The sequence below is a fragment of the Acipenser ruthenus genome, chromosome 2 (genome assembly GCF_902713425.1).
Source record: "Acipenser ruthenus chromosome 2, fAciRut3.2 maternal haplotype, whole genome shotgun sequence".
Classification (NCBI taxonomy): Eukaryota; Metazoa; Chordata; class Actinopteri; order Acipenseriformes; family Acipenseridae; genus Acipenser; species Acipenser ruthenus.
Window position 1 is genome coordinate 114,914,229 of NC_081190.1, and position 25,790 is coordinate 114,940,018.

At 38.8% G+C, this 25,790-nt stretch overlaps 1 protein-coding gene across 2 annotated transcripts in view; it reads right to left on the reverse strand.

Annotated features, from left to right (window-relative positions):
* LOC117408483 (PR domain zinc finger protein 5-like) overlaps positions 1–25,576 on the reverse strand; it is a 76,782-nt gene extending 51,206 nt beyond the window's left edge. Inside the window, exons 1-8 of one of the 2 annotated variants that reach the window (XM_034013490.3) lie at positions 25,209–25,576; positions 23,924–24,007; positions 18,865–18,987; positions 15,439–15,604; positions 14,810–14,984; positions 9,866–9,961; positions 9,589–9,710; positions 5,591–5,670 (exon numbers count right to left, since the gene is read on the reverse strand). In XM_034013490.3, the coding sequence (XP_033869381.1) occupies positions 5,591–5,670; positions 9,589–9,710; positions 9,866–9,961; positions 14,810–14,984; positions 15,439–15,604; positions 18,865–18,987; positions 23,924–24,007; positions 25,209–25,301 (939 nt within the window). In that variant the 5' untranslated portion in view covers positions 25,302–25,576. Of the gene's footprint in view, positions 1–5,590; positions 5,671–9,588; positions 9,711–9,865; positions 9,962–14,809; positions 14,985–15,420; positions 15,605–18,864; positions 18,988–23,923; positions 24,008–25,208 lie in introns of both variants that reach the window. The other variant, XM_034013489.3, reaches the window with a different exon arrangement.
* Positions 25,577–25,790: the final 214 nt, after the last annotated feature.

Consider the following 25,790-nt stretch of genomic DNA (forward strand, 5'->3'; position numbering starts at 1 on the left):
ACTGATCCCTGTGGTACTCCACTGGTTACCTTGCTCCATTTTGAGGTTTCTCCTCTAATCAGTACTTTCTGTTTTCTACATGTTAACCACTCCCTAATCCATGTGCATGCATTTCCTTGAATCCCTACTGTGTTCAGTTTGAGAATTAATCTTTTATGCACAACTTTGTCAAAAGCTTTCTGGAAATCTAAATAAACCATGTCATATGCTTTGCAATTATCCATTGTTGATGTTGCATCCTCAAAAAAATCAGCAGGTTAGTTAGACACGATCTCGCTTTCCTAAAACCATGCTGACTGTCTCCCAGGATACTGTTACCATATAGGTAATTTTCTACGTTGGATCTTATTATAGTTTCCATAAGTTTACATATACTAGAAGTCAGGCTTATTGGTCTGTAGTTACCTGGTTTGGTTTTGTCTCCCTTTTTGTGGATCGGTATTACGTCAGTACAACCCCTGTGTCAAGAGACTGTTGCATGATCTTGGTTAGCGGTTTGTAAATAACTTTTTTCATGTCTATGAGTACTATTGGGAGGATCTCATCCGGCCCAGGGGATTTGTTTATTTTAAGAGCTCCTAGTCCCTTTAACACTTCTGCCTCTTATGCTAAAGTTATTTAAAACTGGATCGGAACAGGTCAACATATGGGGCATGTTGTCCGTATATTCCTTTGTAAAAACCTGTGAAAAGTAATCATTTAATATATTTGCTATTTTTTTTTCTTCGTCTACGATTTTGCCATTTGTATCTTTTAGACATTTAACCTCCTCTTTGAATGTTCTCTTGCTGTTATAATATTGGAAAAACATTTTGGAACTGGTATTAGCCCCCTTAGCAATGTCACTATGTAACACATTTTTTGTTCCTGGGTAGTAAGTGTTATTTCCTAATTGCTTATGCCTCAAAAGTATAGAAAATGGCTATTATTCCCCACAAACTTTGCTTTTGTGACCAGGAGTGATATTTTGAAATTTACCTATTTCCAATGAGAAAACGAGCGAATTTGTGTCTTTTCGTTCACATAAAGTCAGAAAAAAACAACATATGAATCCAAATTAACATGTATTTATACTAAAAGTAATACAAAAATGACTACAAAAGATTTAGAAGCGAGTAGTTTTTCGAGATTTACGATTATACTGTAAATCACTTTCACGAAACAGCCCCCAAATGTAGTCTCCCATCATGTTCTCGTTATACTGTCCTTGGTAGCGGCGTTCAAAGTCCGGTATATCCTGGTGGAAGCGCTCGCCTTGCTACTCCGAGTACGCTCCCATGTTCTCCTTGAATTTATCAAGATGAGCATCAAGGATATGGACTTTGAGAGACATCCTACAGCCCATTGTGCCGTAGTTCTTCACCAGAGTCTCAACCAGCTCCACATAGTTTTCGGCTTTGTGATTGCCCAGGAAGCCCCGAACCACTGCGACAAAGCTGTTCCAAGCCGCTTTCTCCTTACTAGTGAGCTTCTTGGGGAATTCATTGCACTCCAGGATCTTCTTTATCTGTGGTCCGACGAAGACACCGGCTTTGACCTTTGCCTCAGACAGCTTAGGGAAGAAGTCTTGAAGGTACTTGAAGGCTGCCGACTCCTTATCTAGAGCTCTGACAAATTGTTTCATAAGGCCCAATTTGATGTGCAGTGGTGGCATCAGCATCTTCTGGGGGTCCACCAGTGGCTCCCACTTGACGTTGTTCCTCCCCACAGAGAACTCGGTCCGCTGTGGCCAGTCCCGCCTGTGGTAGTGCGCCTTGGTGTCCCTGCTGTCCCAAAGGCAAAGATAGCAGGGGAACTTGGTAAAACCGCCTTGGAGACCCATCAGGAATGCCACCATTTTGAAGTCTCCTATGACCTCCCAGCCGTACTCATCATACATCAAGGCGTCCAGCAAGGTCTTGATGCTGTTGTAATCCTCTTTGAGGTGCACCGAGTGAGCCAGGGGAAGAGACGGGTACTTGTTACCATTATGGAGCAGCACGGCTTTGAGGCTCCTGGATGAGCTGTTAATGAAGAGGCGCCACTCATTCTGGTTACAGGCGATTCCGATTGCCTCGAACAGACTGGTCACATTGTGGCAGAAGCAGAGCCCATCTTGACGGGTGAAGAAGCTGGAAAAAGGTTGGTGACGCTTCCTCTGATCTACGACTTGCACACTTTCATCCAACAAGTTCCACTGCTTGAGCCTAGACGTCAAAAGCTCGGCATTGGACTTGGTGAGACCAAGAACTCTAATCAAGTCGTTGAGGTCTTTTTGGTTGGGGTAGTATGGGTTTCTCTCCTCAGCTCCACCTCTGAAATTGTCATCTGGATCTACAACGTCTTCCTCGCTCTCTGACTTGCTGCTCTCTTCTAAAGAAGGCTGCTGTCTCTCCGGAGGAGTGGGTACGGGGAGCTCATGGCAGTGTGGCACCGGGGCGATGGATGAAGGAAGGTCCGGATACGTGATAGCAGGTGCATTCTTGCCAGTCCGACGTTTGGAAGGGTCCACCATGCAGAAGTAGCAGTTGCTTGAGTGGTCAGTGGGTTCCCGCCAAATTCTTGGGATAGCGAACTTCATGGCTCTCTTTCCCCTCTGTACCATCCTACAAAAATACATTTATTTCACCCAGCACTGAATCTATCTGGAATGTTCCGGAAAATAGGTAAATTTCAAAATATCACTGTCCTGGTCACAAAAGCAAAGTCATTTTCTATACTTTTGAGGCATAAGTAATTAGGAAATAACACTTACTACCCAGGAACCAAAAAAATAATAATTTGTTACACGGTGTGTTCATTTCTATGTCTCTATTGGCCTTTCTAACTTCCTTTTTGACTTGCATTTGCAGTTCCAAGTACTCTTTCTGTGTACTTTGTTTTTGGTCCCTTTTAAACGCTCTGTAAAGTGCCTTTTTTGCTGAATATTTTTTTAATTGATCTATTAAACCATTTTGGCCACTTTGTTTTAGATTTGTCTACTTCTGGGATGTAAATAGGATACCAAGATTACAAAAAAGCACTTTACCAGGACAACAGATTTCAGACAAGATCAATACAATCTGAATAGGACTTCCCCTTTAATAAAAAAAATGTAAGAAATCACAGCTTTCTTTCTTGTGAGCAAAACCAAGAATATCACACATGTTAAAACTTTTTTTTTTTTTTTTTTTTAAATCATTCAGGCAGCTACACGATTTAATGCAACCATCTGACCTTTATTTTCAATAAAGAATGGCACCTGAAGCATAGAAACACGTGTTTATTGTAAAACTCTTTCAAAATGTAAATCTGATGCCAAGAAAAGTTTTGACCCAGGATCATGACTCATATTACACAAATAAATCACTCACTGCTGCCTGTTTTAAAAGAAAACTATGGTTTTTCTTCTTCAATCTGACTGGCAGCAATCTGGCTCTTATTCTTAGTTATTTACCTGTGAATGTTTACAGACCTCTTCCAAAAAAACAGACTCAAAACCAAAATATACAAATATCTGTCACCCATTTGTCAGGTTTATTGGAGAAGGGCACATCAGTGTCTGCTTGCATGGCTTATGTGAAATAAATCAAATTTTAAAAAGCGTATAAATGTTATTGAAGGCTGATTTTGGAAAGCTGTTTCAAATCTGTTGTCTTGGTTGATAGTCGAAAAAAATGCCATTAAAAGCAGTTCAATTATTTAATTAGGATTTGAATGCTTTAATTTCAGAGGCAATTTCAGATTTCTGGCACTCTGGATGTCCTAGATGTCTTTAAAAGACCTCTTACTGTGCTAGTAATTGATGTCTAGCTAACTACTTTAGCTATTTAAAAAAAAAATGTAAAATCTGCTAATGTAAAAGTAACATTAGAAAAGAAATATCTTCTGATTTGTATTTAAAAAGGCATAGAACTTAACCCTTTGCAGTCCATTTATTAAGTGCGTGTCAGGCGCGTCAGGTCCAATTTATTTTTTTTCCAGTCAAACGGGTTTAAAAGGCCCTGCATATCAACAAAGTACTCACTAGGCATCTCCAGTCCCGCCCCACCCTTTCGTTCACTATAGCTTTCACATATGCTAATAAATAAATAATAATAATAATAATAACAATAATAATAATAATAATAATAATAATAATAAATCGTACATACCGATCAATCATCTCCTGATCACTCGTTTTATCACCAAACGCCTCAATAATGCGATCCAAGTCATTATTTTATTACTATAACATCTGAAAAAAGCTCTGCAAATGTCTGTGATATTCTCTGAGCGCTGATGCAATTGCAGCCAGCTTGTTTCCTTATGGCCGCCGTTATCTGATGCCAGGGGCAAGTATGACTATTCATGAGATACACCCCTTTTTTATTTTTATTTCGGCTTGTCTCGGCTCCTGTCGCTCCCACTCGGCCATTGAATGGTTTTCTCGGCTTTTTCTAGAGAAAAAACGACTAGAAACCTGTTTTTTGCGTTTTTTTGATGATGTCGGACAGGGTCCAACATTGGACCGGATAGCAATAATTGCAATGTCGGACCAGGACCGCAAAGGGTCAATATAGTCCTTTCATTTTTAAGAACATAAGAAAGGTTACAAATGAGAGGAGGCCATTCGGCCCATCTTGTTCGTTTTGGTTGTTAGTAGCTTATTGATCCCAGAATCTCATCAAGCAGCTTCTTGAAGGATCTAAGGTATTTTTCTCCAATCAAGTAGTACAATAGTTTCACTTTCAAAACATCCTCCTTATCCCCCATTGTCAGGTCAATGTATTCCATCTCCTCCAGGCTAGCGATAAATTCTTTTCATCAAAGTCTACTTTTCCTGGGGGTTTGAGTGCGTGTTCCATCTTATTAACAATGCATTACCAGCTTTTCCTCTTCTTACTGTACACAATATCTAGGGTGGCAATGTACTTCTCGTTCCACGCTGTTTTATTTTTTTTCTTTCTGCGAACATCTGCGTGGATTACTTCAGGGTTCATGAAAGTGTACCGCTGCCATCATGTTTGAAGCTTGCAATGTTCCCAAACTCTCAACTTCAAATTGAACGAGTACTCTTTATTTTGTACAGTTCTCCTATCCGAGACTGCTCTCTCACTGTTCTCACTATTCGTGTGCTCCTGCACTCTGTGTCCCCTCTTCACAGGAGAACACTAGCACAAGCAGTAAGTTCCGCACATATTGTTACAATGGCTTCCTACTGAACAAGACTATAAAAACCAGGACAGTATGTTCATTACCAAATGCCAAAAAGTCAAAAATGCCTAACCCAAAGAAGCCTTCGTCCTATCCATCACACATTTCTCAGACATTAACAATGTGTTTTTTTTAGGTTTCTCAGTTACAAAGCTGGACATCACACTAAAAGCAGTGGGAGTTAAGACATTTGTATTTTTCTTTTTCAAGCTGTCAAACATTTTGCATGAAAAGTGAATGCCAAATCTCAAACAAACCCATTCAATTTAGGAAAGAAATATTGAGAAACCTGTCATTCCAGAAAGAGTGTGCAATCCCTTTTCTCTTTTAAATCAGATATCAAAGGGAAACCGTATATCTTTTTTAGTAACTGTGTATGACCTTTTGACCTCGGCGCAAACAGAGCATATCAAGAGGCGGCCCCTATCCAACTGACCTTTCGATGCTCCTGCAGGGTCCCAGCTGAAGAGCACTTCTTATTGCAAACGGAGCACATCAGCTTCTTGCGAGCGTTTCCTACAAGAGAAACAAAATACCACCAACATTTGACCAGGAAGAGCATTAGCGACCCCCAGATGCTTCCAGTGGGTGTGCGGTTTTACGCAGGTTCTCAGTGGGGGTTCTGATAGGATACTGCATGACAAATTAAAGAATGAGACAAACAGGTCTTTCCATTACCAAGCACTCTACAACACCTACATTAACAGCGACAAAAAAGATCCCACTTAGTTATAACGACAATTGCGTAATTATAAACCATCCAGGGGGCTGCGTTTGCAAACCTGTGAGCAGTTCAAAACTGAGGAATGATTCTTTTCATATCAGTTGCCATTGTGAGATGTTACCCAGACAAATGTAAGAAGAAAAACAAGTGATATGGAATGGATTTGATTTGTTATGAAACATTAATGTACCCCTTGTTATAGGCCATGTGTTTCAATTTAGTCAAATTAAACCATTGACAAATACTTAAAAAGTGTCTGGGGAACGCAGTCAACCAAGGCATGAATGGAAACTCAATTTTCCATTTATGTGCAAAATAAAAATGCTAAGTACTAGAACCCTGTAGAAGTGTCATTTAAAAAGAAAAGTGCTTATTATAACAGCTTGTAAAACACTGCTTTAATAGGCTACATGCCATTAAACATCAAGATGGCACATGGAAATGTATAACTGAAAAAAAAAAACAGTCAATTAAATTCATTTAGGACAGATCATTGTAAAAGCTAGTAATATTAACCATTGGAGTGGCAATTTCAAACATATTAGAAATTTGATAATGTGGAAGACTTTCAGGCATGCAAGCACATTCAAGTTAACATAGCATCTCATTAAGAACTGGTGTTGACATTGTAGTGCAGCGATTCACAGCAGAACCAGGCATGAGTGCCCTGCTCAAACCATGAGGCTGTTAGTATCAGCACCCATGAAAAATGGTATGGTAAGTCAAAGGTCAATTACCAGGTGTATTTCCCTTCCTTTTCACAGTGGGATTAAAAAAGTGACAGAGCATCTAATTACGTGAGTCTATATCCAATTACTTCAAGTTCATGTTAATAGACATGAAGCATATTTTATCACACTGCACTATTATTACAGACATGTATTTGTTATTTATATCCAAAATGTCCACGAGACCAGTGGATGTTTCAAATCCTCTTTTTAAATTATAAGCTGTTAAAAAAAAAAATGAGGGGAAAATAGGGAGATGGTGAAACATGCTTACAGTGGCTCTCAAAAGTATTCACCCCCCTTAGACTTTTCCGCATTTTATTGTGTTACAACATGGAATCAAAATGGATTTAATGAGGAGTTTTTTCCACTGATCAACACAAAAAAGTCCATAATGTCAAAGTGAAAAATAAAATCTACAAATTGTTCTAAATGAATTACAAATACAAAACAGAAAATAATTGATTGCATAAGTATTCACCCCCTTGAGTCAATATTTGGTAGAGGCACCTTTGGCAGCAATTATAGCCATGAGTCTATTTGGATAAGTCTCTACCAGCTTTGCACATCTGGACACTGCAATTTTTGCCCATTCTTCTTTGCAAAATTGCTCAAGCTCCGTCAAGTTGGATGGGGACCTTTGGTGAACAGCAATTTTCAACTCTTTCCACATATTCTCAATTGAATTGAGGTCTGGGCTTTGACTGGGCCACTCCAGGACATTGACCTTTTTGTTTTTAAGCCACTCCAGTGTGGCTTTGGCTGTATGTTTGGGGTCATTGTCCTGCTGGAAGATGAATCTTCTCCCAAGTCCCAGGTCTCTTGCAGACTTCAGCAGGTTTTCCTCCAGGATTTCTCTGTACTTTGCTAAATCCATTTTGTCCTCTATCTTCACGAGCTTTCCAGGCCCTGACGCAGAGAAGCATCCCCATAGTATGATGCTGCCCACCACCATGCTTCACGGTAGGGATGGTGTTCTCAGGATGATGTGCGGTGTTAGGCTTGCGCCAAACATAGCGCTTAGCGTTGAGGCCAAAAAGCTCTATTTTGGTCTCATGAGACCATAGAATCTTCTTCCACTTGGTCTCAGAGTCTCCCACATGCCTTCTGGCAAACTCTAGCTGAGATTTGATGTGATTTTTTTTCAACAATGGCTTTCTTCTTGCCACTCTCCCATAAAGGCCAGTTTTGTGAAGCACCCAGGCTATTGTTGCCATATGCACAGTGTCTCCCAGCTCAGCCGTGGAAGACTGTAACTCCTTTAGAGTTGCCATAGGCCTCTTAGTGGCCTCCCTGACTAGTGCCTTTCTCGCCCGGATACTCAGCTTTTGAGGACAGCCTGTTCTAGACAGATTCACAGTTGTGCCATCTTCTCCCCATTTCTTAATAATGGACTTTACTGTGCTCTGGGGGGGTATTCAATGCCTTGGAAATGTTGTTATATCCTATATCCTTTTGAAGAACCTTATTCCAGATTTGCTTTGAATGTTCCTTCGTCTTCATGATGTAGTTTTTGTTAGGAAATGTACTAACCAACTGTGGGACCTCCCAGAGACAGGTGTATTTAACCTGAAATCATGTGAAACACCTTAATTGCACACAGGTGGACTCCATTCAACTAATTATGTGACTTCTAAAGACAATTGGTTGTACCAGAGCTTATTTAGGTGTGTCATAGCAAAAGGAGGTGAATACTTATGCAATAAATTATTTTCTGTTTTCTGTTTGTAATTAATTTAGAACAATTTGTAGATTTTATTTTACACTTTGACATTATGGGCTTTTTTGTGTTGATCAGTGGCAAAAACTCCTAAATAAATCCATTTTGATTCCATGTTGACAGACATGTCATGTTAATACAAAATGCATTATTATACTGCGTGTTGGTATTGCGTCTGGTCTGGGAAGGGGGGGACACACGTGCGCGTTAAAAGAAATTCAGCGGGATATTTTTTATTTCGGAGGGGCATTGGCGTGGCCTAGCGCGAACACTGAATAACCCAAACTACGATTGTAACCTACAACTGGAACATGATTTGGCCTAATGGGATTACTTGCATAAAAGCCACTCTGATCTGTAGTGTTAAAGTAACAGGCTTTAAGATTGATAGTGATAAAAATAAGGAAGTCTCGGAGGGGCCACTAGGCAGGGTCTGCACATGGCACGCCATCTGAGCCAAACATCTGGGGGAGAATAACCCACACCATTAGGACCTGCTGAAATGCTTTGTTATGTTTTAATACTTCCTTCAATTACTTGGGTGAGCAGTAAGTTCCATTTTATCATTACATAGCTACTTGCACATAAAATGTAATTCCGTTAAGGTAGTATGCTATTACTTGTGGAAATACACACTACACATAATATCATAAAGTGAAATGTAATCTTTCATGAGATGTAGGAATGTCTAAAGGCTCTCTGAAGTAAAAATATAAAAGTAATTCTGAGGGTTGTAAAAGTATACACAATTTATGAAGGGCATACTAGTTGTCTTTTGAATGTGTTTTGCTGTATATTAGGATCATGAGAAATAGTAAGCATTTTAACTAATACTAATACAGCTGTTGTATTGGTATTAGTGCAACAATAAAGAAAGCCTTCTAATTATAACTGCTTTGCTTCCTACATGCACCTTTTCCCGGTTCCATGGCAACATTCAATCACATTTTCCAGGAGGAGTGGTAGGTATACTGTTTTGATCACCACAAGAGTGGAGGTTGGAAGTATGTCTCTGTGTCTGGAACAATTGAATGAATAGCTCTGTAGAACAAGGACACTCAGAGTCATGAGTGCTACTGTATTTTCAAACTAAACCGCTGCACCACCATTTGGAATTTTCTAAAAGTTATGTACCGATTAATCTAAAATCCTTCTTGTAAATCAATAAAACAAGCCCATTCACAAGCATGTCATGTCTGCTTATGACTTCACTGAACAGAAGCAACAGTCAGAAAGACAAGAAACCCTTTTTATTTTCTTACCTATATGGCCATTCTCTTTGTGCTTCTTCAGAGCACCCTTGCTCTTGAACCTCTTTCCACAGCTAACAGCTTTACAAATAAGCCTGGCATCGCCTTTGCAAGCTTCCTTGTGCTGTTCGAAACTATACAAGACAACCAAAGAGTAGAGATTAACCCTCATGTCTACTCAAACTGAGATAAGACGAGTCCAGATGCTTGTGTTAGTTAGGATGCAGGCAACTAGGCTTGTAAGCAGTCATGCAAAACGAAGGCAGCCCACAAAGCTTCTCAGATAAACCTGGACTCGGAGTTGAAGGAGGTGCTGCAGAGGGAACACTGGAACATTCTTGAGGAAGTGTCTACTGGGCTGGCATTTTCTTTGCACCGCAGAACACTGCAAAAACACAGGAAATGTTGGTTTAAGAACAAATTATTTTTGTTATTTTTATATAGGAAATCATTTTTACTGATGTGAATCTTACAGTTGCAGTACAAGTAAGTAATTATATATATATATATATATATATATATATATATATATATATATATATATATATATATATTATACACACACACACACACACACACACACACACATACACACAGCGGTTCACATAACTTTCATCATTAGGTTCTCACGTGAGTAACAGCAGAAATGGTTTGGTACTCACTAAAATTAGGGGGCATCAGCCAAGTCGCTGTCTAGCTCCACCTCCTCTTCCAACAGTTAAAACAATTGGGATGGCAGTGTCAGAGACCACAATAATAGCTTATGAATTAAGTAGGAGTCCGGATTTGCTGGTTATTACAATTTTTAACAAATCATCGCACATTCTCTATTTATTTCAATAGCCTACCACTATATATCCCACCCTGGGGATTCAAAAGTCACTTTGTCACTTCAGTGTTGTTGAACACTATGACAGGGATGGCTATGACTATGACTAGTGGTGACGTCACACCAGAAACAGGAACTGCAACAGACAGGTGTATTCGGGTGCAAAGCGCACTGCGGCGTTATTTTTATTTTTAAACATAAATAAATACAATATTTAAACACAAAAAACACCTCTCATAGAGCAAAATAAAACAGTTTCACAAAAACAAATCGCTTTCTACCGCCCTGCTACAAACATGTTAGCTTGATGGCACAACAGTATTTATATAAGGATATAACTGAGGGGGAAAATATATTATTTTAAGTAAAATGGTTAAGTAGATGTATTCACAATTAAATGTAACAGCTTTCAAACATCGACATCTCTTATCTGCGCTCAGTTTGAGAAGCGAAGTGTCAGCGTGAGCTTCCACAATGCCACTCCTCGTAACGGCATCCCTCTTCTCTCAATGGACGGCTTAACAGAGATCTCCACTTTTTTTATAAAAACGAAGCAGCCAATGATAGCGCTAGCAGGGAGGGACTGTAGTTAAATCTGAACCCTCCAGTCTTAAGTGAAATATGGGGACTGGTATTTAATTTTGATCAGCTCAGGTACCCGAAGACTGCTGACAGAGTCCATCAACCCTGAGACTGAAGAGAAAATTCTGAGTCTCCAGGAGAAATCTAGAGGTTAGGCAGGTATGGGTCACCTTGCAACTGTGAGCACTCTCACTGCCTTTATGAAAACTGCTTTCCTGTTAAAAATGTACTGACAGTGCGCCTTTGCATCATAAAAAACCACATGGAAGTCGACATTTGTTTTTACTGATTCACATGTGTACCAGTTATGTGAACCCCTGTATGTATACACACACACACACACACACACACACTGTTTATAACATTCAGTTCCCCTAGATACCTAGGTTTAGACTACTGGCATGCCATTATACTCCAGTCCTATGCATTTGCAAGCATGCTAAACCATGCTAAGTTTTGAAGTCGCCAGAATGTCGCCTAAATAAGGAAACAATAGTAATTTAAAACACCATCTAGCATTACAACCTTCAACCAACATCAATGCCACCATAAATCACTTTCATGTCGACATCTTACACCACCATGTAAATGTACTAAAAGCAGCACAAAAGATCAGTCTGTTCAAGAGAGATAGTGAGCAATCTCGTATAATAGTCCCTATATACCGTTCTCCGGTTCCTTAATCAATTTCACAATGACGGCTCATTACAAGTGTTCCACAATCATGTTCAATTTCACACTATTATAAATCGTACTATAGCCTGTGCACAGTACTTCTGTTGTTTAAAATTCATACCAGCTTGTTAACAGTTTGTTTACATTCCACAAAGATAGATTTAGCTATAGAGGCACAAGCTCCCCCCACATCCCTTATCACACAATAGCCATGCATCTACTTGTAGCAGTACTACGCTCTATAGCAACATTTCTCAAATACGGCCACCAGCAGGATTTTGTGCGGCCACAGCTGCCCCCCTGTAGCCACCCAGCAACTCCTCTCTAATCAACCTCTCAGCACCCCTATCCAGCTTTCATTCAGTGCAGTTCATGCTGCTTGCATTCTGTTTCCTCACCCTGCTTCCGTTTCTGTTTCTGCTATTGGCCAGCATTAACGTCAGTATCATCACTGAATGTTGACTGGGTGAGCTTTTATTCTGATCAGATTTCATTTTGGCATGCATCTCAAATCTCTGTCCTTTTCGTTTTGTGTCGGTGCTTCTTGGTTGATCAATGAGAGACGACATTACTAGTGCGATGTGAAAACAGTAATAGGGAGTAATATTATTTTCTTTAGTAAGGAGAAACTATCTGACTATTCGTACAAACATTGATGTACATGAATTCGAAGGCAAAAATCCATGACTGTATCTGCCATAAATTACATGATAAATACTAGAAATATGAATCACAACATGTTTTGACTTACCACCTTGCCAGGATTTGCACGACAGTTTCAAAAATGGCAAGTGATGTGTGTATTTTTTTTGTTTGTTTAAAAAAACACCCCCTTTTCTATATTTATTTTTTGAAGAGTTTATTTAAGTTCAATTTGACAGTTTTCACATGCGTTTACAGCTTAAAAAAAAAAAAAAGGCATAAGTAAACCTCAGTATTGCTATTACTTATGAAAATGTGTCTTTTGCCACTTTGTTTATTGCGAAGAAATGACAGCCAGGGATTTAAAAATGTATAACATTAACTAGTTAATTCAGTGGGTCAAAGTAAGGCCTCCACAACCTATTATTCTGGAATATTTACATGTAATTTTATGATATTTTATGATTTATATAACCGCATTGCAAATTGTTATACTTTTGTTAGATTTAGCTGCATGTGACTGGAACAGGAAAGTGAAAGTAGTTTTGTATTTATTTAACTTTAATACGTTAGTAATGTATGTTAACTTGGGTATTGTATTAATTTATATCAATTTATATAATTGATGAACCTCTTAAGTTTGACCTGTTGTCAGAGCAATACAAAATAAAAATCAATAAAAATAAAATCTAGCAAAACTCCTGAATTGTGTTTCGCTTATTATTAGAAGGGCTGGGAAATGGGGGTTCCCGAGGGACACATCCAGTAAAGGCGCTCCGCGCGGAGTGCAGGATGTGCCCTATAGCCTGGAGATCGCAGGTTCGAATCCAGGCTATGTCACAGCCGACCGTGACCGGGAGTTCCTAGGGGGCGGCGCACAATTGGCTGAGCGCTGCCCAGGTAGGGAGGGCTTAGGTTGGCAGGGGAATCCACGGCTCACCGCGCATCAGCGACCCCTGTGGCCGATAGGGCGCCTGTGGCTCTGCAGTGGAGCCGCCAGATCTGTGTTGTCCTCCAGCACTATAGGTCTGGTGGCATTGCTGTGGATCTGCAGTGCGAAAAATGACGGCTTGGCAGGAGCACGTTTCGGAGGATGCGTGTTCCAGCCTCCGTTTCCCGAGTCGGCAGGGGGGTTGCGAGCTAGGGTAATGTAATAGTTAATCATTAAACAGTTTTAGATACTGTGATGTATTTTTTTTTTATTTTATCTGTGATCTTTTGTTGCTTTTGTGCATTTTCATTTGCAATTGAATTGTGACATTAGGGCCTTATCGAGCACTATATTCTGCAATTTTTAATATGCTAGGTAGTTAATGGAAAATTTTACATACCGCTACAGTACGTACCAGATTTAAAAGTATGTACTGTATTACAGTTGACGTGTCGTCTCTTTAGCATTGGCAAGTGACATTTTCAGAATCATATCGTTCTGAATTAAAATACTACTTCTGTTGAAAATATACTTACTAACAAAACCAACACAGTACATGTAAATGGAAGCCTACTTACTTTAAAACACGGTCCTTTCAGATATGTATTTTTGATATTGTATCTTTTTTGTGTTCCCTGAAAAATGGGAAGGGATGGAACGGGCCAAAATGAAATAATAATTATTATTATTATTTATTTCTTAGCCAACGCCCTTATCCAGGGCGACTTACAATTGTTACAAGATATCACATTATTTTTACATACAATTACCCATTTATACAGTTGGGTTTTTACTGGAGCAATCTAGGTAAAGTACCTTGCTCAAGGGTACAGCAGCAGTGTCCCCCACCTGGGACTGAACCCACGACCCTCCGGTCAAGAGTCCAGAGCCCTAACCACCAACGCGTCACACGTGTCACTGAAGTCAAAATTTTATAGGGTCGGATATGTGAGCGCTGACTGTATTTTCTTTATTTTTTGTATGATATACTTAGTATTTTTAGGAAAAATGTGTAGTGTGGCCACACTCTGAGGCCACCAAAAAAAAATGTGTTCACGCTTTTACAGCAAAACAGCTGCTTTTATTTCATGGTTAACAAATTACAAAAAAACATGCATAAGCTACTGCTTTCAACACGGGTTTGTAAGTTAACAACCTTGCTTATTGTAGAAATAGTTGGTGAACTTTATTTTCTTAAAGTAGAAATGCAATAAAAAATGTCTTGCTTGTGCTCTTATCATAAAAGCCATTCTACCTATATTACATTTGTTTAAACTTAGCCTCTGAAATGTTGAATTTCTACAGTCAACCTGACCAACCACACTCCCTGATGTTATATTCAGTTCTACAAAGTTACATGGGCAAAGTGCTATTACAAGTGGAAAAAAGACTTTTCCATTACCCAGACATATCATACAGCATCAGCTACATGAGATAACAGCATTTTGTCTGGCCCCACATTATGTTGAGTTTATATCCAGATCTAGCTGGCTATTGAGGTACTTTGGTTTCCATAATGTGGTTCAAAAATATAAAGTGTATTTCACTTTATAAAAAAATCACTGAACACTTACTGTCTTTGTAAAGCCTGTTTGACAGGAAACCTCTTCCCACAGTTCCTGCACTTGAATTCTTTATCTTCACTGGGTTTTTGGTGAAGTGTCTGTACGTGTGAAGCAAGTATCTCTTGGCTAGAGAAGCTGCTCTCGCAGTGTGGGCAGGTGTGGTCCTCCTTTCCACTTACCAGCTCTGTGAATTCACAATGGCAATAATGAAACACACAGCTCCTTACCCGAATATAAATTGCAAAAATGGTGAAAAACCATCACAGGACTATCAACAAGCATGCCACAATTGTGGTTACAGATTTACTGGTGTACTAAGCTTTTGCTCCAGTACATTGAATGCACCACATTTTATTTTTAAAAGTGGTAAAGTGACAAAACCAGAAATAAATAGCATACAGCAGAAGGCAAATTTTAGGGCTCCTTTTTTTTTACTTTACCTTCACTGGAGCAAAAGCTTAATGAATCTGTCCCTATGTCTACGAACCAAGATAAATACTTTACATGTTTAAAAATTTAAATTAAACACTGTAACAGAAACTCATATTAAACAACTTCATTTTGTACAACGTGGTTTTTATACAAAGCAAGACAGGGAGAGATCCAAAGCGTTCACGTACCATTCAGACCGATCTCACCTATCTGTTGTGCTTCTCTGCTATTTTCTTCATCCACTTTGATGAGGACTTCATCTTCTTCCTCCTCCTCCTCCACTTCTTCCATGTCACTGTCCAAGTAACCAATCAAAAGCTCTGTGTCCGTTTCAATGTCATCTACAGCCAGGTAGAATATATTTTCTCCATCCTGTCATGAACACATGAAATGATTTGTTTTCATAGGACCTCTGTGATTACTTTGGCTCTGTCCAAACTACATAACCGATCTCGAGAACCGTACTCGAAACCGCTCTAATTAATACAGCTCAAAGCGTCCACACTGAAGTACCGTTTCATGCTTAGTCAGGCTTAATGCGTCCACACACCATTAAAATAGTTCAGTTACAATTCCCAGTCACGCAACGAACCGTGGAAATTTTAAAATAATGTGTTATGCCCCATATTAACAGAGGTCCATATTGCTAAAAATAAATATAACAAGTATTGTGGAAAAAGTAAATCCGAACACACACACACACACACACACACACACACACACGTCGGGCTTAAAGTTTTCAGGTTTTATTTTTAATCAGGTGAAGTCCCTTTAAACAAATTGAGTTGACTCAGAAAAAGCTGTTAATTACAAAACAATCTTTGTTTTTACCTTCATATCTTGCCTGAGCCTAATTCTGGTCCTCTTAATTTTATTTCAAATTACGTAATTTGTTCATCCCCGATCCTACTTTTAACTCGCATTTCATTTTTGCAGTCGCCTAATTTAACGTTGTGTTTTTGTTATTTTCCCCACTAGTTTAACAGAGATGTCCCGACATAAAAATGAATACCTAGTGCGGAGTGTACACTGATAGCAAGTCCTTCAGGCGCCTGCTCTGAGTATTTCGCCAAACATACCACAAAGCATTTTGGATAAAAAATGTAGTTTGGTATTACAGCGTCCACACTTCTGATAAGCCGCACTACCTGATGCGATCTAATTAGAACCGGACTCGAGACTACCTCCTGAGGTGGTCTCCAGTCTGGTTCTCGAGTACGGTATTAAATGCTGCGTAGTGTGGACGCAAACCGTATTTAGCACTTTTAAGCTGGCTTAAATGCAACTAATATGGTTTAAAGGCATAGTGTGGACAGGGCCTTTATTGTATATTTGTCCATGCATTTTTGGCCAGAGGAGTGAGTTGCTGAGCCAGATTTTAGTTGTTATGCCTCATGTGTTTTTCTTGTTATTTCCCCATATTTTGGCATAGATTGGTTGTTTTTTGTGAAGCAAACCAAACAAAATGCTGCAAGTGCCAAGTTCAATATGCCATCTCTTGACAATTTCACCTGCAGGCTAATAGAAAGCTAGGGAAGTGTCTGCTTCCATGAATAGCTGCATTCAATGTTTCTGTAATAAAGACTTGAAAGCAGTGTCATAAATCTCAAGGTGGAACTGATTAACATCCAGCACAGTTAATTAAACTTCTTGCCGCAGTTTATTATACTACGCATTTATGTCTGTCTTCAAACATCTAGATAATGGTTTTTAATTTTGTCATATTACAAGATTAACTTCTACTGTCAACCGGTCAAGTAGCAGCTAATTGTATGATAAAAATAGACATAAAATGATCCCTATAAGTCCTATAAAATGCAAGCTCCGAGTTTGCCCTCAGGATAAATACATTGCACAAATCACAGCATCACAAGAACGCAACAAATAAATGACCTGTCCTCAAAGGGATTCATGTGTCCAGCTCTGAGTCTGTTTATTAGAACCAACTTGTTACTCAAATGGTCACGTGCCAGAAAGCAGGCTGTTGTGATGTGTGATATGACCGGATTAGAGTTATTATAGGTGGTTTTCAACCTGTAATAAGACTCACCTGAGTCGGTATGCATTCACTTTATTTCCTTATTGAGGCAGAAAACGTTTCAGGTAACTGAAGCATGGCATGGATCTGATTGGCAGCACCTGCTTTTAGTCACATAGTAGTTCTAAAAAACAGGACTTTGGACCCCTTCCATGGCACCAGGTTTTTTTTTGTTGTTTTTTTTTTTTGGTTTTTTGTTTTTTCTTAACACCACTGCATTTATTAATTGTAGCAATGTGTAATGGCCAAATAAGATTGGTGTTTAACTGAATCCCTTGCACATAAATTGGGACCCAATAACTACAGAGGCAAGAACAATCTATCACTCATACTACTATAGTTAAATTCATTAGGGTTATAAATGGGCAAGAACATGACTGCAAGTTAAATGACTCCTTTAACTTTATATTTCACCTTGAAAGTGAATAAATTAATCTCCCCGTAAAATGAATACATCATTCAGAACAGTTAATGCTATCCTCAACACACCCTCCATATCAAAGTTAATGCTATCCTCAACACACCCTCCATATCAAAGTTAATGGTACCCTCAACACACCCTCCATATCAAAGTTAATGCTATCCTCAACACACCCTCCATATCAAAGTTAATGCTATCCTCAACACACCCTCCATATCAAAGTTAATTCTATCCTCAACAACACACCCTCCATATCAAAGTTAATGCTATCCTCAACACACCCTCCATACCCTTAATGTGCTCTATCTGGTGTTCTGCTTACATCACAAGTTAATCCTACTCCTTTGAAAGAATAACAGCTATTAAGATACCATGAGTAATTTAGGCATTCACATGATGTGCTGCTGCACTGTGCAAATTAATTAATCCACTTGCCTCTTTCCAAAATGTTTTGTAGATGTGTCTGTTAGACAGAGATAGCCTGGCATTAGAGTACTGGCTTGTTCTTCGTCCTTAATCTTCCACTTTAACATCTCCAAAGTGTGGCCTTTAAAACGTCTTCAGCTTCACAGTAAATACCTCTTTAACCTTCCCTGATGCACTAAGCTGGCTCTTTGTTTTTTGATCTAGTACAGACCAAAATTGCGTCAGATTCTTAATGACTTGGGATCTGGGGGTTTAAGCTAGATGGGTTTGGAAGAGCTCAGAATGGAACCTGGTGTTACTTTTTTAAAGTATGATTAGAGTCTGAATTAACTTTTTTTTGCTTCCAGTGCCACTATATTTCTAATACAATCTGCTTGTCATCAATATCCTTTCAATGATAGTGACAATCTTTGAAAAAATGGATGGCAGCAAGTCTTCAGACAGAATTGTGTGTCTCCTGACACCTGCTTCACTCTTTGGCATATTAGTTGAAGGAATGTGTTGGACAGGTGTTACTTTGTTTCTGAAATTGAAAGCTCCAGTACAACTCATTGCGTATGTTTAGAAATTATTTGAGTTTATTTTTTTTTGTCTACCTGAATTCCAGAAGTCGCTGCTCTTCAAAAATATAGGGCCCTTAGTGCACTGGAAGAACTTCCCAGACAGTAAAAACAGACAAAAAACATGCAAACACACACACCCTTTCTGTGATAAGAAGGGCCAGCATCTGAAAGCAGACAGCTGTACCTGAATAGCAGCCAGGTTCTTTTGCTCTTGTGAGGGCGCCTGATGGACAAAGCGAAGCCAGCTTGCATGCCGTGGATTACTGGCATCCAGAATGTAAAGCACTTCTCCTTTACTCCCACGAACCTGAAACATCACAAGTAAAACACTGAGTTTTAATATCTACATGCTGAGATAAGGCCAGCGCAATATCTTCTTGTTACTTTAACGGGTTTCCATCAATTTACCTTTCGAGTACAAAGAACTAAGACATTGGGAACAGTACAAATCATCTTCTTTTATTATTTTTTATTATTATTATTTATTTCTTAGCAGACGCCCTTATCCAGGGCGACTTACAATTGTTACAAGATATCACATTATTTTTACATACAATTACATTATTTTTTTACACATTATTTTTTACATACAATTGCCCATTTATACAGTTGGGTTTTTACTGGAGCAATCTAGGTAAAGTACCTTGCTCAAGGGTACAGCAACAGTGTCCCCAACCAGGGACTGAACCCACGACCCTACGGTCAAGAGTCCAGAGCCCTAACCACTACTCCACACTGCTGCCCTCTTCTCCTTTATTTCTCCAAAACCATGTTTGCAACATCTACAGATATGGCCAAAAGTTTTGCATCACCCTATCAAATTAACTAAATTTTGTACGGACCATGTACAGATTTTAAATTGAGTTTCCCACAGTATATGGGATTTTGAAATGACTGTTTCATAACTTCAATAACGTCATCATTTTAAACTGTAATATGAAACTAAATGTACTGGTTGAGAACTAATGTTTTGGCAAAATCATTAACGTTCCTTTGATATTGCATGCTTAACAACTATTCTAGAGAAGATCACAACATCATAGGAAATATCCAACCATTTTAAAACTGTAGGCTGTGGGGCAGATACTAATGTTAATATAAGCTAAGGAGACCGAAAAGATATAGCTTTTTAACTTACGTAGGACACATTATGGATCACAATTTATCATTATTCTGTGCTGTCAAATGAATTAATGCATTGGGAAACATTTACATCATGATAATATTATCAAAAAACACACTCCCAGTTTACTGTACGTTTTGAAAATACAAACTTAACAGAAAGGGCTGCAGGGCAACACAGACATTGGGCTCTATTCATCAAAGTGTCGGTGTTTAGAATTTTTTAAGAAATCTTTTCCGAACATTCCGTGTTTACACCTTTTTCTTAAATCATGAGCGATACATGAAAGTTTTATTTCGAAAAGCCGACAGAACACGCTGTCAGCTTTTCATGCATAAATTAAAATAGACGCTACCCACGGACCGCCCACGAGACCGAACAATCTGAAGAAAAGGGAGCCAAGTCGATCCACGAATTGTGGATGAAATGCAAAAAACTCCAAACCAACTTTGAAGAATGAATCAACTGCAAGGGTCAGCAACACATTAGTTTGCTGCACAGTTAAATATATTATAATGGTGATGGTCACCGCATTGTAAATATTAAGGATTCGCTGATTGACTGTAGTCTCAGCATCATTGTGTGTATAAATGTTTCTCTGAATCGACTCACAGTAGATGATATTACTGCTCCTATTTTATGTGTAAATAGTTGCCATTTCTAAATAACTAGCATCTACTCATATGAAACTCGTGTGTTTATAACTACGGTATGCATACTACGTAAATTATTATACCTGTGAAATACAAACATGTCAATTACATATTTGTTTATGTAAATCATGACTACTGTCACAGACACCCATAGGTATGTATTATGTATTTATTTTATTTTGTAATGCTACAGAATTAGTGTAATGATCACGAACCATGTAATAAGTATGGCAAGTTTCTTTAGAATATTTGATTTTTATTTTTATTTATTGTCAAGGTTAGGAAACCTAAGGAAATAATTGTACCTAGGTGGCAGTAGTTTAAAAATATATTTCATTCTTTTGGAAATCTTATGTATTATCAATGTTTTTAACATGGGCGTTTTGCCCCATCCAACTCGTGAAACTTTGTCTTTGTAACTTGTAAGGTATGAATAGTTGGCAAATAGTGTTTTCAATTCTAAGCATTATTTGACATTACCATGCTACAATAAATAAAACTGCTACACTTTATTTAAACCAATGATTAAATTTTTCAGGAAAAAAATGAAATACACCCTGGTTAATGAATCTATATTCATGTAAGATATGAAAACCTATTTTAATATTACCCATTTAATTTTTGATGAGCGTTTAAACCTTAGGCACTGACATACAGCCATGGCCAAACGATTTGCACCCTCCTATAGAATTAACACATTTTGCTTCATAAAGTCGAATGAAACCTGCTGAATAATGTTACATTAACATATTAAAATACATACCGCTTTGTAGTTTTCCATATACGGACAAAAATGTAAAAATGTGACATTTAGAAATCTAACATGAAATACTGTACTACTATTATGGCTTCCGGTAGACTTTTGCAACATCATTTTGTAGTTTCATTGATTACATGATAAATAAAATATATAAATTATGTTCTTTTTTTTTTTAGGTCTCAGTTCTAAAATTCTAGGTGCTGCAAAACTTTTGGCCACAGCTGTACTTAAAACTGAATCAGAACAGGAACGCTTGGCAAAGTTTCTAGAGATATTTGTATTTTTGTCGCAGTGGCAAAAATGTTGTGGCTACGCCAGTGCTCCTTACTGATCCCCTCCGGGTCTCCGGAACGATCCAGTAGAACCCCAGTGCCAACTGAACTTTGATGTGCACTGGTAAAGCATGAGTTCTAGCCGTTTGGCTTTCAAAATCTCCCCTCAGTTCCTCACACAGGTAGAAAATTGCAGCTGTATCTAGTCTGATTCTTCTTTTCACCTCATCATTGGGCATGGTTAGAAAAGAAAGAATGTTGCATAGCAGCCTCGTTTTCGAGGTCATTTTTGCATTGGCATTTTCTACCGCAGCCCCGCATGTTTTATGTTCTGTCCGTCTTAAGAACAGCTGAGATGTGGTGTTAAGCATCGAATGAAAAATTGTCCTTCTTTACACCACAAGTGTGTGATGAATCGCTTCCCTTTTCCCACTTTTACAGTCAATTATATGCAAATTAGGAAACTGACAGTTTTTCAGGATTTGTCAGATTGTGGAAAACAGCCCATTGTCACGCCAACTACTACCTTCACCAATACTGTCAGTCTAATTACACACAGCATTGCAATTAAACTAAATGCATGCTTTCAGAATATATACAAATATCCCAATGCATACGTAGGCTATTATTAAACATGAAGGCAGCAACCGCTGTCTGTCTGCGCAGCAAATACACAAACACGAAATACAGACTTATTATTATTATTATTATTATTATTATTATTACATTTCTCAGTTGTAACTCAGGTATACGAATGGCTTATCACTGATCAATTGAATATAACCCTACACAGTCTGTTATGCATTGGTGATGATGGGAGTCTATACACCTCAGCTTTCTCAGCCTGTCCTGGTGTTATGCCAAAAAAAGTGTTTCATCGGTGACACAGAGCCGTCTGGTCACTCCGTAAGAATGACCTATGGGTAAGTAGGAAGATTTGAATCTGATGACAGTAGCTTAGCTAGTCAGTTTAAAAAAAATAAAGAAAGAAATTAATAAATAAAGCATTTTTACAGCTGAATTTAGCTCATGTCCGGGACGGGTTCCATTTAAATAGTATTATATGTCTTTACAGGTTAGTAATATTGCCAGTATCATGTGATAAGCAACATTCAAATTTATTCATTTTTTATCGATTGATTTGGGACTTCAGAGATCGGAATTGAACACATTTTATTAGCATTGGTATTCACTGTCGAAATACCGTGAATTCACGTGCTTAAATTATTAACTTACCAAATTCTTGTTCTGACGGTGAAAATCGATGCCTGTCTAGTGGATTACTTCTTGAAACGTCACGTCTCCATACATAATAGATAGAACAAACTCAATTTACTATCGATCACTCCATACCATGTGAAAGAGCATGTCTGGATAAGATTCTTTAGCGTGATCCAGTTACCCTGGTGCTAAACGTCATGGGAGCGGTGCTTCGCACATAATGCAGATTCCTTTCTTTCATTTTTTGTTTTTTTGACGCCTCCCTAAATTTGCTGCCCTAGGCGGCTACTTAGTTTGCCTAGGCCATCATCTGGGCCCGGCAATACTCATATTGTTATGGTTCTAAAGTCTTTAAAACGGTACTTTAAATGGACCAAGGCTAAATTTAAGTTACCATTGAAATTGTAACATAGTGCTTGCTTTTATTTGATTGTAAACAAAATGCATTCATGCAGCTCGCTCAGTTGTTCAGTTTCCTTTGGCTTGAAAAACAAACTTGTGCTTTGTTTTAAAACTAAAATGTTCCTAGTAAAATTGTCCGTACTTGCTTTGAAATCTGCCTCACCTCTGTCTGGATACATTTGTTGCTACAGTAATTTTGCCTTCTCCATGTCACCAAAATTACAGGGCAAAGGTCCTGTGCTTTCATCAAAATTAGGGGCAGACGCATTTTGCCCTAGCGTTGGAGGTTTGCCTCATTATCAAAATCAGACGCATAGAGTTAATTAAATGGACACTGTCCAGTACAAAGAGCTTTGTAGGGCTGTGTTAACTTCAGAGCAACATATAGGAGTAGATTCCATAGTGCTGTAACTTCAGAGATGGTTTCATATCTTAGAAAAAAAAATTGTACAAAGGAAAAGTACTTTGGGAATCTGAGACGCTTTTAAAAAGTCTCAGAACAATTATGTCTTTATATATCTTGAAACAAGACTTAAAACAATACTAGTATAATTTGTATAGGCTATTGCACACAAGGAGGAAACTTAGATTAAAGGTCATCTAAAAGGGCTTATTGGCAAGATTCATACATAAGTGGAGCATGAGTAACACAGCTCTCCTGTTGCATGCAGACAACATCTATTCTGGAATCCTCTTCATCGCACACGGTTTATATACAGTATCATAAACTGCGCTGGAGAATGTGGTCCTCTTGGGACAGAAATGCTGTTTGTACCACTGCGGTATCGAAATAGAAAAATCAAGGAACCTACCTCCCACATTAATCTAGGATCCATGTTGTCATCTAACTCCTGGGGCATTCTCTTCTCACCTGCAAAGGGACCAAACTTCTCCCCCTTCAAAGAAGGAAATGTAATAAATTAGCTTACTGCATTGACTTATATTACTTTGGTGCTTCAAGGTTGGCCCACCAGAAGTGTCACACACAACGTTTTGGGGTTCAAAGCTGGTAGGGAGATCCCGGTGATATTATCATCACTTTCAGAATTTAATTAAGTTACCTTTCCTCTAACTTTGACTAAAAAACAAAACATCAAGCTTCATCAGTCTGCCTTGAGCTGAATCTGAAACATTAAAGACTGTTCCTCTGGAAACATCAGTAATGTGTGCAGATGTGCAAGCTCCTGTCAACTGAATCTTCACTATTATTTGTTTATTTAGCAGACGCCTTTATCCAAGGCGACTTACAGAGACTAGGGTGTGTGAACTATGCATCAGCTGCAGAGTCACTTACAACTACGTCTCACCCGAAAGACGGAGCACAAGGAGGTTAAGTGACTTGCTCAGGGTCACACAATGAGTCAGTGGCTGAGGTGGGATTTGAACCGGGGACCTCCTGGTTACAAGCCCATTTCTTTAACCACTGGACCACACAGCCTCCTATCTCACTATCAGCAAGCAGACTGAAACAGAGACATGCTGCCAACCCCAGTAACTAGTAATCCGTCTATATACAACTCAGAGAGAGAGAGAGAGAGAGAGAGAGAGAGAGAGAGAGAGAGAGAGAGAGAGAGAGAGAGAGAGAGAGAGAGAGAATGAGAATCATGGTTAATTTCATAAACAAAAGATGTGCGACTCGCTATGTCTACTTGTTATAGCAACTGTATAATGTTTACCTACCCTATCAAACTACATTTCTATTCAGCAAAAATCGGGTCAAAAAAAAGGTTTTACAATCAATATGACTTTGAAGTATATTTAATTTACAATGAGACATTAACCAGAACCCGAATATTCTCCAATAATTTGATTTGCATAATACATTACTACAGCGCTAAACTGTAGTTAAACCCTTTGAGGGGCTGGGGAAAGGTACTGCCTACTACAGTGTCTGCGATTTAAAAAGAGCCCCGCCGCTGATACGTGGCACTGCAAACTGAGGACTCTCCAGACAGTCAGTACAAAGTAAAGCAAGCCAGCTGTTGTGAAATAGTACATTATTATTCCGGAGTTCGCTCATCATACACAATAGTTAGAAATATAATTGTGTTTGTTTGTTTGGTGCAGTGAATATACATTGCATTTTAATAAACCAACCTTTTTCACCCTTCTGGCGGTGTAAAGACCGATTCCGTCTTGGACCTGAGAGGACTTCAAAGCAAATCTATCTGGAACGTACATCCCGAGCATTTTCTTGATTTCCAAATACACATCTATGAGAGAATGACTGTTATGTGTCTCATTTGCTGTGCGTTCGGTTTGTTGTTTTAACTGCGTAAAGAAGTTGAAGTTAATCAAAGTTTTTCAGTCGTGTCTCCGCTTCCATGTTGTTGCAGTCTGGCTGAGCAGAATAGGGTGTTCCTATTGGTTAAAAGTTTGTGTCCAAAAACATCCGTGGAGAGCAGAGAGGAGTGCAGCACTAGAGGCGTGTTTCACTTGGGTTGCAGTCTAGTAACTGTACAGTAACAAAGTTATCAAACTATCCAGTAAACGACTGACTTCTTACTCCACATACCATTTAAACAACCCTGCATTAAAACCTCAACTGTATACCGATTTACACCTTTTTCTGACAGTTTTGCCTTTTGTGAACTCCTGATTTGTCATTCACACAGATACTGTAGACAGGGGCGTCATTTGCTGTGACACCCCCCCCCCCCCCCCCCCCCCCGGGCACAT